Source organism: Salvelinus sp. IW2-2015, linkage group LG8, assembly GCF_002910315.2.
Source record: "Salvelinus sp. IW2-2015 linkage group LG8, ASM291031v2, whole genome shotgun sequence".
Classification (NCBI taxonomy): Eukaryota; Metazoa; Chordata; class Actinopteri; order Salmoniformes; family Salmonidae; genus Salvelinus; species Salvelinus sp. IW2-2015.
This window is the reverse complement of record NC_036848.1, coordinates 16935871-16949522: the sequence shown is the minus strand read 5'-3', so window position 1 is coordinate 16949522 and position 13652 is coordinate 16935871. Positions and strand designations below refer to the sequence as shown.

The following is a 13652-nucleotide window of genomic DNA, read 5'->3' as shown; positions in this document are numbered from 1 at the left end:
AACTGAAAGAGTGTGTGCGAGCAAGGAGGCCTACAAACCTGACTCAGTTACACCAGCTTTGTCAAGAGGAATGGGCCAACTTATTGTGGGAAGCTTGTGGAAGTCTACCCAAAACGTTTGACCCAAGTTAAACAATTTAAAGGCAATGCTACCAAATACTAATTGAGTGTATGTGAACTTCTGACCCACTGGGAATGTGATGAAAGAAATAAAAGCTGAAATAAATAATTCCCTCTACTATTATTCTGACATTTCACATTCTTAAAATAAAGTAATGATCCTAACTGACCTAAAACTGAATTTTTACTACGATTAAATGTCAGGAATTGTGAAAAACTGAGTTCAAATGTATTTGGCTAAGGTGTATGTAAACTTCCAACTTCAACTGTTCATACATACATACAGTACCAGTCAAAAGTTTGGACACACCTACTCATTCAAGTATTTTTCTTTTCTTTTTACAATTTTCTACATTGTAGAATATTAGTGAAGACATCAAAACAATGATATAACAAATATAGAATCATGTAGTAACCAAAAATGTGTTAAACAAATCGAAATATATTTTATTTTAGATTCCTCATAGTAGCCACCCTTTGCCTTGATGACAGCTTTGCACACTCTTGGCATTCTCTCAACCAGCTTCATGAGGAATACTTTTCCAACAGTCTTGAAGGAGTTCCCACATGCTGAGCACTTGTTGGCTCCTTTTCCTTCATTCTGCGGTCCAACTCATCCCAAACCATCTCAATTGGGTTGAGGTCGGGTGATTGTGGAGGCCAGGTCATCTGATGCAGCACTCCATCACTCTCCTTCTTGTTCAAATAGCCCTTACACATCCTGGAGGTGTGTTTAGGGTCATTGTCCTGTTGAAAAACAAATGATAATCCCACTAAGCGAAAACCAGATGGGATTGTGTATCGCTGCAGAATGCTGTGGTAACCATGCTGGGTAAGTGTGCCTTGAATTCTAAATAATCACAGATAGTGTCACCAGCAAAGCACCATCACACCTCCTCCTCCATGCTTCACGGTGGGAACCACACATGTGGAGATCATCCGTTCACCTACTCTGCGTCTCACAAAGACACGGTGGTTGGAACCAAAAATCTCAAATTTGGATCATACCAAAGGACAGATTTCCACCAGTCTAATGTTCATTGCTCGCGTTTCTTGGCCCAAGCAAATATCTTCTTCTTATGGGTGTCCTTTAGTAGTGGTTTCTTTGCAGCAATTTGACCATGAAGGCCTGATTCAYGCAGTCTCCTCTGAACAGTTGATGTTGAGATATGTCTGTTACTTGTTCTGTGAAGCATTTATTTGGGCTGCATTCGGAGGTGCAGTTTACTCTAATGAACTTATCCTCTGCAGCAGAGGTAACTCTGGGGCTTCCTTTCCTGTGTCGGTCCTCATGAGAGCCAGTTTCATCATAGAGCTTGATCAGTTTTGCGACTGCACTTGAAGAAACTTTCAAAGTTCTTGAAATGTTCTGGATTCACTGACCTTCATGTCTTTAAAGTAGTGATGGACTGTTGTTTCTCTTTGCTTTTTTGAGCTGTTCTTGCCATAATAGGGTCTTTTACCAAATAGGGCTGGAAACCTGGCACCATCCCTACCGTGAATCATGGTGGTGGCAGCATCATGCTGTGCGGATGTTTTTCAGCAGCAGGGACTGGGAGACTAGTCAGGATCGAGGCAAAGATGAACGGAGCAAAGTACAGAGAGATCCTTGATGAAAACCTGCTCCAGAGTGCTCAGGACCTCGGACTGGGGCGAAGGTTCACTTTCCAACAGGACAATGACCCTAAGCACACTGACAGGGCAGGAGTGGCTTCGGACAAGTCTCTGAATGTCCTTGAGTGGCCCAGCCAGAGCCCGGACTCTGATCGAACATCTCTGGAGAGACCTGAAAATAGCTGTGCAGCAACTCTCCCCATCCAACCTGACAGAGCTTGAGAGGATCTGCAGAGAAGATTGGGAGAAACTCCCTATATACAGGTTTGCCAAGCTTATAGAAGACTCGATGCTGTTATCGCTGCCAAAGGTGCTTCAACAAGTACTGAGTAAAGGGTCTGAATACTTATGTAAATGTCATATTTCAGCAAAAAAAAATATCTAAATCAGCAAAACAGTTCTAAAACCTGTTTTTGCTTTGTCATTGCGGGGTAACCTGTTTTTGCTTTGTCATTGTGTGGGAATTTGTGTCGATTGATGAGGAGAAAAAACAAAATTTTAATCAATTTTTGAATAAGGCTGTAACATAACAAAATATGGAAAAAGTCAAAGAGTGAATACTTTCCCGAAGGCACTGTATGTGTATGTATGTATTTATTTATATACTCTGGTTTCTGACTTTGCTCGTTGTGATATTTCTTTATTTTGTAAATTAGTGTATTTTATTTGTATTGCTTGGTATTACTGCACTGTTGGAGCTAGAAACACAAGTATAACACAAGTAGTACCCGACCATTTTATTTATTTTAACATTTTTTATTTAACCTTTATATTATTAGGAAAGTCAGTTAAGAACAAATTCTTATTTACAGTGACGGCCTACACTGGCCAAACCCAGACGATGCTGGGCAAATTTTGCGTCACCCTATGGGACTCCCAATCACAGACGGTTGTGATACAGCCTGGAATCGAACCAGGGTGTCTGTAGTGACGTCTCTAGCACTGAGATGCAGTGCCTTAGACCACTACACCACTCGGGAACCCAAACCTTAAACTTTGATTTGATTTAGTTTTGGAATGCCGATTTATTTTATTGCGTAAGTATGAGTGGAAGAAATGGCAGGGAAAAATGAGGCGAGTATTGTTTGACATAAATCTTGCTGCARAGACATGAATGAGATCAACAGTGGTAAATGCATGATGTGTGTTTACAGAGGAAGCCTTCCATATAAAGCACTTTTCCCAACTCCACAGTCCTTTTAAAGGCACTTTTGGAATTTTAGGACAGGCTACATAAATATTGCCAGATCAGTATGTGACGTTTATTTGCCGGCTCTGTTTATAAAATCCGGAAATGTTCGCCTTGTACTATTTATCCTCGGTCCTTACCTTTATTAATGGCAGCTTGCGCGCTCGCTCGCTCGTTCCTTCCCTCCCTTTCCCAGTGTGTGTGTTTAAGAGCACATATTATTGCAGCCTTTCAGTGCTGGAACAGATGTTGGGTATTGTAAATACAGGTGCAAAGAGCGTTCCGGAAGCCCCTCAGAGTAATGAAAACGTTCCTGTTTTTTTTATGGTGTAGAGCCAAAAGTATTTCACAATTCATTTGAGGACAACGTCGCTCGAGACCCACACAGCTCTGCTGACAAGTGCCCCGGGTCGGGGGGGTGAAGGTGTTACGGAAGGGTTTTTCTTGTTTAAATAAGTTTTGGAACATGTTGTAGGAGTGCAGATGGATCACAGATGGAGTTCCATAAATGACCTACTGTTGTTGTCGTATCAAGACAATAGAGCTGTATAAGAAGCCCATGAATTCGGCAAGGGGAACTTTTACTTTACCTCTACCTCAGTGTCCTCTGCCTGTCTTTGTAGCAAAGTTGAAAACTGCCCAAATTCATCCAAGCTAGTCGTTTTTGAAGGTAGTTATAGTAGAATGCACCGGTGTCATAGATATGTTGATCTGTGGACTTGGCTCACATTCTCTTACAGATCCGGGCTGGTGGAGGTGGCCCTGGAAAAAGGGCCTCGAGTCGGGGAGGGCCTGTTTTGGTGCCACATAATTGGGAACATCCCTTCTTCTTCTTACCAGCCCACAGTCCCCTGCTTTCACCTTGTCTCTTCCTCCCCAAGCCAGGGGCACCCCATTCTCAATTTCCCGCAGATTGCTGGTAAATTTGAAGCATTCGGGAAAGAACAAGTGGAAAAAAAGAGAATCCACATAAGGTTCAGATTAAACCTTGTTGTGTCGCTTCTTTTTCCTCTTCTAACAGTGCATCGGATGTTTTCATAACTAAACCAAATGTGTGCTCGGATCGAGCCAAGCCTAGCCAGGGGATATAATCCCTGAAGCGGAAATGCTGGAGTCGCATTGTTGAATTACATTTCCTTTTGCCTTTGGGCTATCCAGATTCCAGGCTGGATACTACATTAATCTGCTTCATGAATGTACTTGCTAACTAAGCATTTGTTTAGGTTGTGTAGACACCCATCGGTTGTTCATACTGACAATGGGTAGTGAGTTGGTCTGACTTTCGTTAGGTCAATTTTGTTCTGTAGGTTATTCCTCAGCAACTGTAGTATGTTGTATCCAGCGATTGGTTAGAGAAAGATCCTTAGCTGGACGAAACGTTTGTCGATCCAGGAAGACAGCATTTCTGGGCTTTTTGAGCTCTTCAGCGTWATGAGTGCAGACTTTTTTCTTTCTTATACTGTCTAGAATTGCGGGTTAACGCACCACAGACAAACATCGTTTTTTACGATGCACTGGAACAGGTAAGAGGGTGCGAAGGCTTTCATGGTCACCCGACTGTCAAGTGGGCTTATTTTTCAAAGGTAAATAGACTAGGGCTGGGAATTCACCAGGGACCTCACGGTACGATATTATCACAATACTTAGTTGCCGACACTATATGTATCGCGATTCTCACGATTCTGTATGTATGCGATTCGATACTGTGATTTTGTTGGGATTCCATGGTCCTAAATTATTGCTCACCATATGTCTGCTGCAGAGGGACAAGAGAGAGCCATGAGAAAACGAGTTTTGTTCAGTCAGGGAAATAAAAGTGCAGGAAACAAATTGTTTCCCTATTTAAAAAGAAGATTCAGGACAAGCTATGAAGGAAATATACTGGAGTTTTTGTACAGGTACAGCCACCTAGCGCAAAAATAATATTGCGATTTTGTCAAAACAATACGATATATAATCAAAAATAATATCCAGATATTTAACTATATAGATTTTCTTCTCCCCCATCACTGAAGTAGACATTGCCTGATGAACCAAGCCCTAACCTCCATTACCCTTTGAACATCCCTCTATCCCTCTTAATGTGATGAGGCTGAGCAGTGGAGAAGAGGAGGAGGAGTAAAGAGTCCCCCTGGTAGCACATGTGGTAGCCCCCGTTTCCCCCCTCTCCCCAGAAAAATATGCTTGCCCCCTCCCCTCCTTCCTACCCTGTGCATGGTCTCAGGCTCCAGGCTGAGGCAGATGTTTTTGTACTGCTTGTCGAAGAGCCCTGGAGCTTTGAATGGAGAAGAGATGGCCATGTCATCGGGCAGGGCCAGGTCAGGCGGGATTGATGTGATGTGGGGGGACTCTGGGGAGGGGAGACGGGACACAGCGAGAGCAGAGCCCAGGACCTGGAACACACTGACCTTGGCCTGATCCGCTCACGGACGCTCTCTCTCTCCACATTGTGCTTTTCTTTTTTCCTCTGTCCCTTTTTTCAGTCTTCTCGAATCCTGGAAAATATAAACAGGATGGAGTCTTGTCTGATCGTAAATCCCCTCTTGTCTGCCCTGGCCCACAGCCCCAACCCCCCCAGTCCCTGGCCCCAGCTCGGAGGAGAGGTGGAAGCCTCCAGTAATCATGCGCTCAGCCACTGTATCATTTGTTCATCAAATGCCTGTTATCCTACATGCATGGCTTGAATCTATACAACTGGATATGAGCGGTGGCTACTCTAGTCGAGTGCAGGTTTTTCTGCAATGTCATGCGGTAGGGTTCTTTAAAAATGAGGCTGATTTACTCCTAGCACCAGCTTTTCATTCAGGATTTTCCCATTCATTTTTGTATCTACYATCTATTGCACAGAGTTCAACCAGCCTTATTCAGAATTTTCTTTGCCCTTGATCCTTACACATAATTTGACTTATCTTGTATTGACTGGACACGTGACATGTTTATCTAGTCTCAGAGATTTATCTATTTCCTTTTGTATGATGTATTTGACATAGACTGTTTAAGACAAATTACACATGTCAAATATGCCACAACCCACAGGAWGCCCAATTTCTCCTTTGTATTAATTACGCACTGTGAGGACTTTTGTTTTATTTTCCCGAAACCATCTTCAAGAAAAGCCAATTCAGAATTCTAATGCCACAGTATTCCAAGAGACACTCTTGGAAAACAAGGCTTTATCCTTGTTCTAATCCTTCCCTGTCGGTGATACTGATGTAGGCCCGTAATCCCTATTCTCGCTCCCTTCCTCCTGTGGTTACGCCTTCTAGCGTGCTCCCTGTCCCGTCACCAGCGCCGATGTGGCCTATTCACGAGCTATCATCACCCCGGCCCCTTGGAATGCTGATTTGTACACGGGCCTATTTCTCTCCGTGGCTCACTCTTTTGTGGCCCTGCTCTGCAAGGTCCAACACGAACTCAAAATCCAACCCCAATTTTAATGCACAGATTAGGTTATTTGTACACCGTTGTCCTTTTTATACTCGGCAGGTAACAGAATCGCCTCTAGTCACGAGAGAGTTCATCTCAAACATAACGCGTCAATCACAGTTCCTCTGCAGCTTTTCTCCTTGGCTATGCGTGTCCAATGTTCCCTGTTGAATTGAAAGAGTGAAGGGACCTAGTGTTCATTTGGAGATTAGGCATTCGTTAGGGATTCGTCATCACGACATGTAGGAGCCTGAGAGGTGAGGTGAAAGTAAGTGTGTGTTTGGAGTCGTGGAGCGGCTGCCAAGGACTTATGGGAAACTGTCCATCACGGTATGGCCTGTCGTTTTGAAAAAGGAGGAAAGTGAGGCTTAGCCTATTGTTGACATTTTGACAATGGCGTGTTGCTGAACGACAATGTATTGATTTTCAGAAAACATGGCTTGTTTTGCAGCTTGGGGCATCTTTCCTCCTAGTAACTGTACACGTCATCAACTCATCTTAGACTTGCAAAATGTCCATCCTGTGTGAATTTTGCATTTCTAAAGCGTCTCTAACGTGACAATGTTCTTTATCAGAATGTTCTACCTCTTATTACCCGCCATGCACTATTTGCCAAAATATCATCCAACAGGAAATTGTCAACTAAACCTAGACATTTTGAAAACCTGTACGTTTAACAAATATGTTTATCAATCTGGTCTTTTTTRCAGGGCTGCATGCATTAAGGCGTGCTCTCGGCAGTGGCTCCCAGCCATCAGACTTCCAATTGATGGGGACAGTGACGGTCACTCTCCAGGACCTTCAGTGGGCCATGTCAGAGGTCAAACCTAGTGCCATGAGGGAGGTCGCCATCGATGTCCCCAAGGTATGTCTGGATTATAGCCCCTTGGACTCTTTTTGAAGGTCGGCATGAAAATTGTCGGCATATAAAGTCGGCATATAAACTGTCATTCGATCTATCGGGTACCACCAAAGATGGAACAACAGTTCTGCTGATGTCACCGGCACAACGGAAAATGTCTTCTAGTCTCATGTTCTGAAACGTCAACAAATCTTCTCAGGAGCGCAAATCGCTTAATTACTCATTGGACTACTAGTCAATGTATTATGTCAACAGTACGGTGAGTAATCAAGTGAGGCATTAAGTATTTTGGAGAAGATACTTTCAGATCCCCAGTTACTTTTGTTGACGTGCGGTTTTCACCGAGGGTTCAAACCGAGGAAGCGTCGGATGGAAATGACCCCCAGCCATACTGCTGCCCTCCCTGAAACGGAGATGAATCACACACTCAGTGGAGGGGGAGGTGGGGGGGGGGGGGACAGTGGTGAGACTGCAGGATGTTTTGGAGTTTGCATGTGCAAGACATAACGGACAGGAAGAGGCTAACATCATCTCCAGCACTAATTGGAAGCAGATCGGGTCGACATCGGTTCCTGCCAGAGAGCGAGAGAGAGAGAGAGAGAGAAAAAAATAGAAAAAAGTCCGTTCTCCTTCCTCCTAATGCTCCTCTGCACTGAGCTCACCCCGAGACATTCAGTTCTTGCGGCCAGTTCCTGGAAACAAAAGATGGGCTTGAGTTTTTTTCCTTCCCTCAGTGCACTGCAGCTGAAGGGTCGGCCGCAGAGCTCCGACTTGATTATATCCATATGAGTGCAAAACATTTGTTTCTAATCCATTTATATAAGAAACTTTCAGTGGAGCCAGGCCCGGCGAGAGCAAGAGCAGAGCACACCTCTCTCTCTCAGGCCGACCGGACCTTTTAATATTTGGATCTGGCAGCTGCAGCCGAGAGCTCCGTTCCCCTTTTTCGACTTCCTCTCCAAGTTCTTGTCTGGAGAAGTACCCACCACAACTACTGTCGCACCCATCCTCCTCTCCCACATCCCAGGCAACCCCATCAAAGCCCGGGCCCTAAGAGGCCCCTTGTAAACTTCAGACAACAACAGTAAAAGATAATAACTGGGTTCCGGAGAGAGAAAAAGAGGCATGGGGAGTAAAATCAACGCAGCAAGGTGTGACTCAAACTGCACCCTCTAATTCCACATCCGCCGTGTTCGTGACAAAAGCACCTTGCAATTAATGATGCCTTTTTTTACTGTCATTCRCGCCAGCACCATGTTAATTTTGTCTGCAGAAAACTTGAACAGAAACACAACAAAATAGGTTCAGGGGGAGAAAAGGGATATAATACTTTGCTGTGCACATCTGCTGCTAGCCTGGTAGGGTAGAGGCACCTGAAACTGCCTGATTGATTTACACCCCATAGATTCTGGCAAGGGGAAGCTGTGCCTCTCTCTTTCTCTCGCTTTCTCTTGTCTCATGCTCTCTTCCCATCTCCCTTTCACCATCTTTCTCTCTCTCTCTCTTTCCTCACCCACCATCCTCTCTCTATCTATCTATCTATAAATTGTTCAACGTGTGGTATTTACAGTATGTGGCCGGACGCCAAGTTTCCATTAGGTGCTCTGTTCCCGGGAGACGGCGCCGGTGGCCTGGGATGTGTTACTTCGGGCAGAGAAAGGAGGAGGGAGGGAGAGGTGGAGATGGAAGGAGAAAGAGAAGGAGAGCGAGAGAGGAAAAGTCATGCTGATGTAGTGAAAGGTGGAGGAAAGGGGGGCTATTGCTCTGTCCAACCCCTGCTCTCCTTATCGGTTTTATCTCCTGGAGTCGCGCGCCTCTGCCCATCATCCGTCAAAGTGACAGCTGCTGTCCGACTCTCTGTGTTGTCTGCCGAGTCACTCTCCGCCCAGATCTGGCACAATGCTTTTCCTGTCGTGTATCTCAACTTTTTCTTGTACTGTATTATTACAAATCATTTGCCCAGATCAAAAATACAAACAGTATTTCAGTGATTGATTGATTAATTACAGCTGTAGAGAGAAATAATCACTGGACACACAGAACCCACAACTTTGTTGCCCCTCAATAAGGATATTACTTTTGACTTGGAAAACATTTTATCCTCTCAAACCTGGGTTTTCTTGAAGCTACCATAACACCGCTAGATACCAAGCCCCATTGAAACTGCCATCCTATACAGCTCATTGGGGACATCTCTCTTTCCATTGTCTATAAAACTTCTGTATCTAGGAACACATATTCTTCTCTCAGTTACCAGTTGTGTCCAAATGGTTTGACTGTCTCCCTTGCAGACTGTCTCCCTTGCAGATTCTCTCCCTTGCTGACTCTCCCTTGCTGACTGTTTCCCTTGCAGGTTCGCTGGTCGGACGTGGGAGGCATGGAGCAGGTGAAGCTGAAACTGAAGCAGGCGGTGGAGTGGCCCCTCAGGCACCCTGAGGCCTTCACCCGCATGGGCATCCAGCCCCCTAAAGGGGTGCTCCTCTACGGACCCCCAGGCTGCTCCAAGACCATGATCGCCAAGGCTCTGGCCAATGAGAGCGGACTCAACTTTCTCGCCATCAAGGTGATGATCATTTAACATTTGATTGTTGCCTGCATTCTCTCCAAATAGTCAATGTATGGGCAGGGAGGTGTCCTTTTTACACCTACAAGTTTCCCTAAATCCCACCCCTGTGATGCATACTTTTGTAATGCATCAGTTTTGCAGMTGCATCGCCTTTAAGCACAGTTCCTTTAGTTATGGCTGACCCTAGCATGGACCTTTGTCGTTTCCACAACATTAAGTAAATAATGCTACAACTATAGCTAGTAACACTATCACCACATTTTTCTGTTGTCCCAAAAATACTTTGCGGGTCTCCCGAGTGTCGCAGCGGTCTAAGGCACTGCATTGGAGTGGGGTTGGGGGGTTGGATCCCAGGCTGTGTCACAACCGGCTGTGAACGGGAGTCCCATAGGGCGGCGCACAATTGGCCCAGCGTCTTCTGGGTTAGGGGAGGGTTTGGCAGGGGGKGCTTTACTTGGCTCATCGCGCTCTACTGACTCCTTGTGGCGGGCCGGGCACCTGCAGGCTGACTTCGGTCATCAGTTCAACAGTGTTTCCTTCGACACATTGGTGCAGCTGGCTTCCAGGTTAAGCGAGTTGGTGTTAAGAAGCGTGGCTTGGCGGGTCATGTTTCGGAGGACGCTTGAYTCGACCTTTGCCTCTCCCTAACCCGTTGGGGAGTTGCAGCAATGAGACAAGATCGTAATCACAAAATTGGGGAGAAATATTTMGCCATGCCTATTTACATATACCAGCAGCCATTCCCTTGGCTTTAACCCAGTTAAAAAACAAAGGGATATGTCCCTGATTATCTCAAGGACCTCAGACTCTCTGGCTTCCTTGGCGGCAGACCTACAGGCCTCCTCACTTGACCYCTCCGACCCTGTCTTTGTCCTCTTCATTCATCACCCCATCCAATCTACCCCCCTCTCCCTCCACCCCAATTCAACACTCGCCCCTACACCTTCCTTCTCCCTACCCCTCGCCCTGCTCTGTCCAGGCCTCTTGATGGAGATTGATTGATCAGCTCAGCAATCGTTGATTGGCGCTTATTTTGGAAGCTGTTGCCGGGTGCAATGGGGCCGTGACAGAAGCTGTCAGCCAGCCTGATTTAGAGGGGGCCAGTGGTAAAAGATGGTGGATAGGCTGTTATATTAGAAAGAAAAGACAGAAAGACTGTGTAAAAGTCTCTCAGAAGAGGCTATTTTTCTCGTAGATGTTGTTTGGGAATAAAGTCCAGGCTAGTACAAAATAATGATGTATTTTCCCCTAGTGTGTTGGTAGCTTTGACTCTGATACATTATCCGTGCTTTACTATACTTTGTACTACTTCTGTCATGTACAGTAAAACCCTAACACTACATTATCATGTTGTCTCACACACACCAATTTTTTATTTAACCTTTATTTAACTAGGCAAGTCAGTTAAGAGCAAAATCTTATTTTCAATGACGGCCTACCCTGGCCAAAGCTGGAAGACGCTGGGCCAATTGTGCTCCGCCCTATGGGACTCCCAATCACGGACGGTTGTGATACAGGATCGAACCAGGGTCTGTAGTGACGCCTCTAGCACTGAGATGCAGYGCCTTAGACCGCTGCGCCACTCGGGAGCCAATAGAAGCATTTATCTAATACATAACTACATAGAAATGTACCTACACTAATCAAAAAATAAACGCAACATGTAAAGTGTTGGTTTCATGAGCTGAAAWAAAAAAAWTCCCTGACAATTTCCATATGCACAAACATCTTATTTATCTCCAATATTGTGCACAAATTTGTTGACATCCCTGTTAGTGAGCAATTCTCCTTTGCCAAGATAATCTATCCAATCCACCTGACAGGTGTGGCATATCAAGAAGCKGATTGTATTTATTTATTTTATTTAACCTTTATTTAACTTAAACAGCATGATCATTACACAGGTGCACCTTGTGCTGTGGGCAATWAAAGGACACTTTAAAATGTGCTGTTTTAGCTGGTAAAATAAATACACTTCATACATTATCAAGCCCAGACCCGGCCTKGCCACACCACCACAGAGGAACTGGGGATAAATGAGTCAGTCTCCACAACGCTGTCGTGTTCTGAGGAGACAAAAGGGCTGCCGTTTAAGTGTTGTGTCCCTGCCAACTCAGAGGTGTTGAAAAGGGTGGATTGCAGGGGAAGGAAGTGCGTCCTGACGGCCTGAGTGGATGTTTATCTGCCTCGGATGGAGGGTGCAGAGTGTCCACAGCAGCTTTACTTACCCTACCTCCTTGGTCCTCTTTGCCTTCCTTCTCAATTATTGTTTTTCTTTTTTTTTTTTTTTCCCTCTATCCCTTAAATAACTATCCCTTTCATGTCTGAAAGATTTCTTGGCGGGYTGTTAATAACTTCTCAGTGGTTTGTTCATTGTTGTTTTGGTGTGTTCCTGTCAGAAATTAGTGGTGAGGCTAGCTTGTAGCTAGGTAAACAGTGTTATTAGGTGTATCATTAGTSTTTATATTGATATTAATAGTTGTACTGTATAATTACGGTAAAAAGTTTTCCCTCGTACGGAACACTCCTGGTCCTATAATGAATCACTGGACAGGAGAACCAACTTCCCTCTGTCTCTTTCAGGGTCCAGAGTTACTGAGTAAATATGTAGGGGAGTCTGAGAGAGCTGTCAGAGAGGTGAGTACCAGGCCAACTTTCATTGTCTGTCATACAGTATACCCAATACACTGAATATGTGGACTACTTCCATTTAACATAAATGTATTTAATATCCTACAGCAGAGGTGTCAAACTCATTCCACAGAGGGCCGAGTGTGCGCAGGTTTTGGGTTTTTCCTTTCAATTCAGACCTAGACAACCAGGTGAGGGGAGATTCCTACTAATTAGTGACCTTAATTCATCAATCAAGAACAAGGGTGGAGCGAAAACCCGCGGACACTCGGCCCTCCGTGGAATGAGTTTGACACATGTTCTACAGTACAATGTATATGCAGAATCGGGGTCGACTATATATTAATGCGTGTCTCTCTCTATGTATTGGCATATGTCAATACCAGTTGTTTAGGAAGGCCAGAGCTGTTGCACCCTCCATTGTGTTCTTTGATGAGATTGACGCTCTTGCTGGAGAAAGAGGAAGGTAGGTATTTCTTCTCAAAAATGAGAACAATGACTCTTTGAATGACTGACTGTCTATAGTCCCCATGTCTGTACAATAATTACACTGATAAAGCCGGCTGTGGAGTTCCCATGGAGACAGTTCACTAGCGCACGCACACCCGCATGCACACACAAGCATGCACGTACACACTGACAAACAGAAGAGCCAGTCTGTCCGGAGGCWGTGCCAGTGCCATCAATGGGATGGCACTGGGAACATCTGTGGCTTCAGGAAGAAGAAAAAATGGACAGAGAGAGGACACAGGCCGCGGCAGACAAGCGCTTCATTGTGCACGCCACAGCAGATGGGGGAAGCTAAATATGAGGCGTACTTCCCGATAAACCCCCACTGAARGTCAATGGTTTAGGACCAGACAAAAGACCACTCCAGATATGGTTCAAACATGGCCTTCTCTCAAGCCTAATTGGACAGAGCCTGGGATGGGTCACCATGTCTATTCTTTCCAAAACCATTTTKCCATTTAGTGCATGTAGGGTGATATTTTGTGTCTGCTGAAGTACATGCAATACTTGAAGTGGGATTTAGCTCCAAACTTCTCTTATGATGTCCATGACATCACAAAACTAAACAGTGTGCATAACTCATACATGCGATTSAACTGCGACCTGCAGTGTCATATGGCCCAAGGGTACAGGCTACAGTTGAAGTCGGAAGTTTACACACACCTTAGCCAAATACATTTAAACTCAGTTTTTCACAATTCCTGACATTTAATCCAAGTAAAAATTCCCTGTCTT

The 13652-nt window shown here is 44.9% G+C and overlaps 2 protein-coding genes across 2 annotated transcripts in view; one reads left to right on the top strand and one right to left on the bottom strand.

Annotated features, from left to right (window-relative positions):
- afg2a (AFG2 AAA ATPase homolog A) overlaps positions 1-13652 on the top strand; it is a 123387-nt gene that overhangs the window by 13097 nt on the left and 96638 nt on the right. The window contains exons 11-14 of the mRNA XM_023992647.2: positions 7059-7213; positions 9564-9773; positions 12360-12413; positions 12794-12873. Of these exons, the coding sequence (XP_023848415.1) occupies positions 7059-7213; positions 9564-9773; positions 12360-12413; positions 12794-12873 (499 nt within the window). The remainder of the gene's footprint in view (positions 1-7058; positions 7214-9563; positions 9774-12359; positions 12414-12793; positions 12874-13652) is intronic.
- nudt6 (nudix (nucleoside diphosphate linked moiety X)-type motif 6) overlaps positions 1-13652 on the bottom strand; it is a 45701-nt gene that overhangs the window by 30110 nt on the left and 1939 nt on the right. The gene's annotated exons all lie outside the window — the stretch shown is intronic.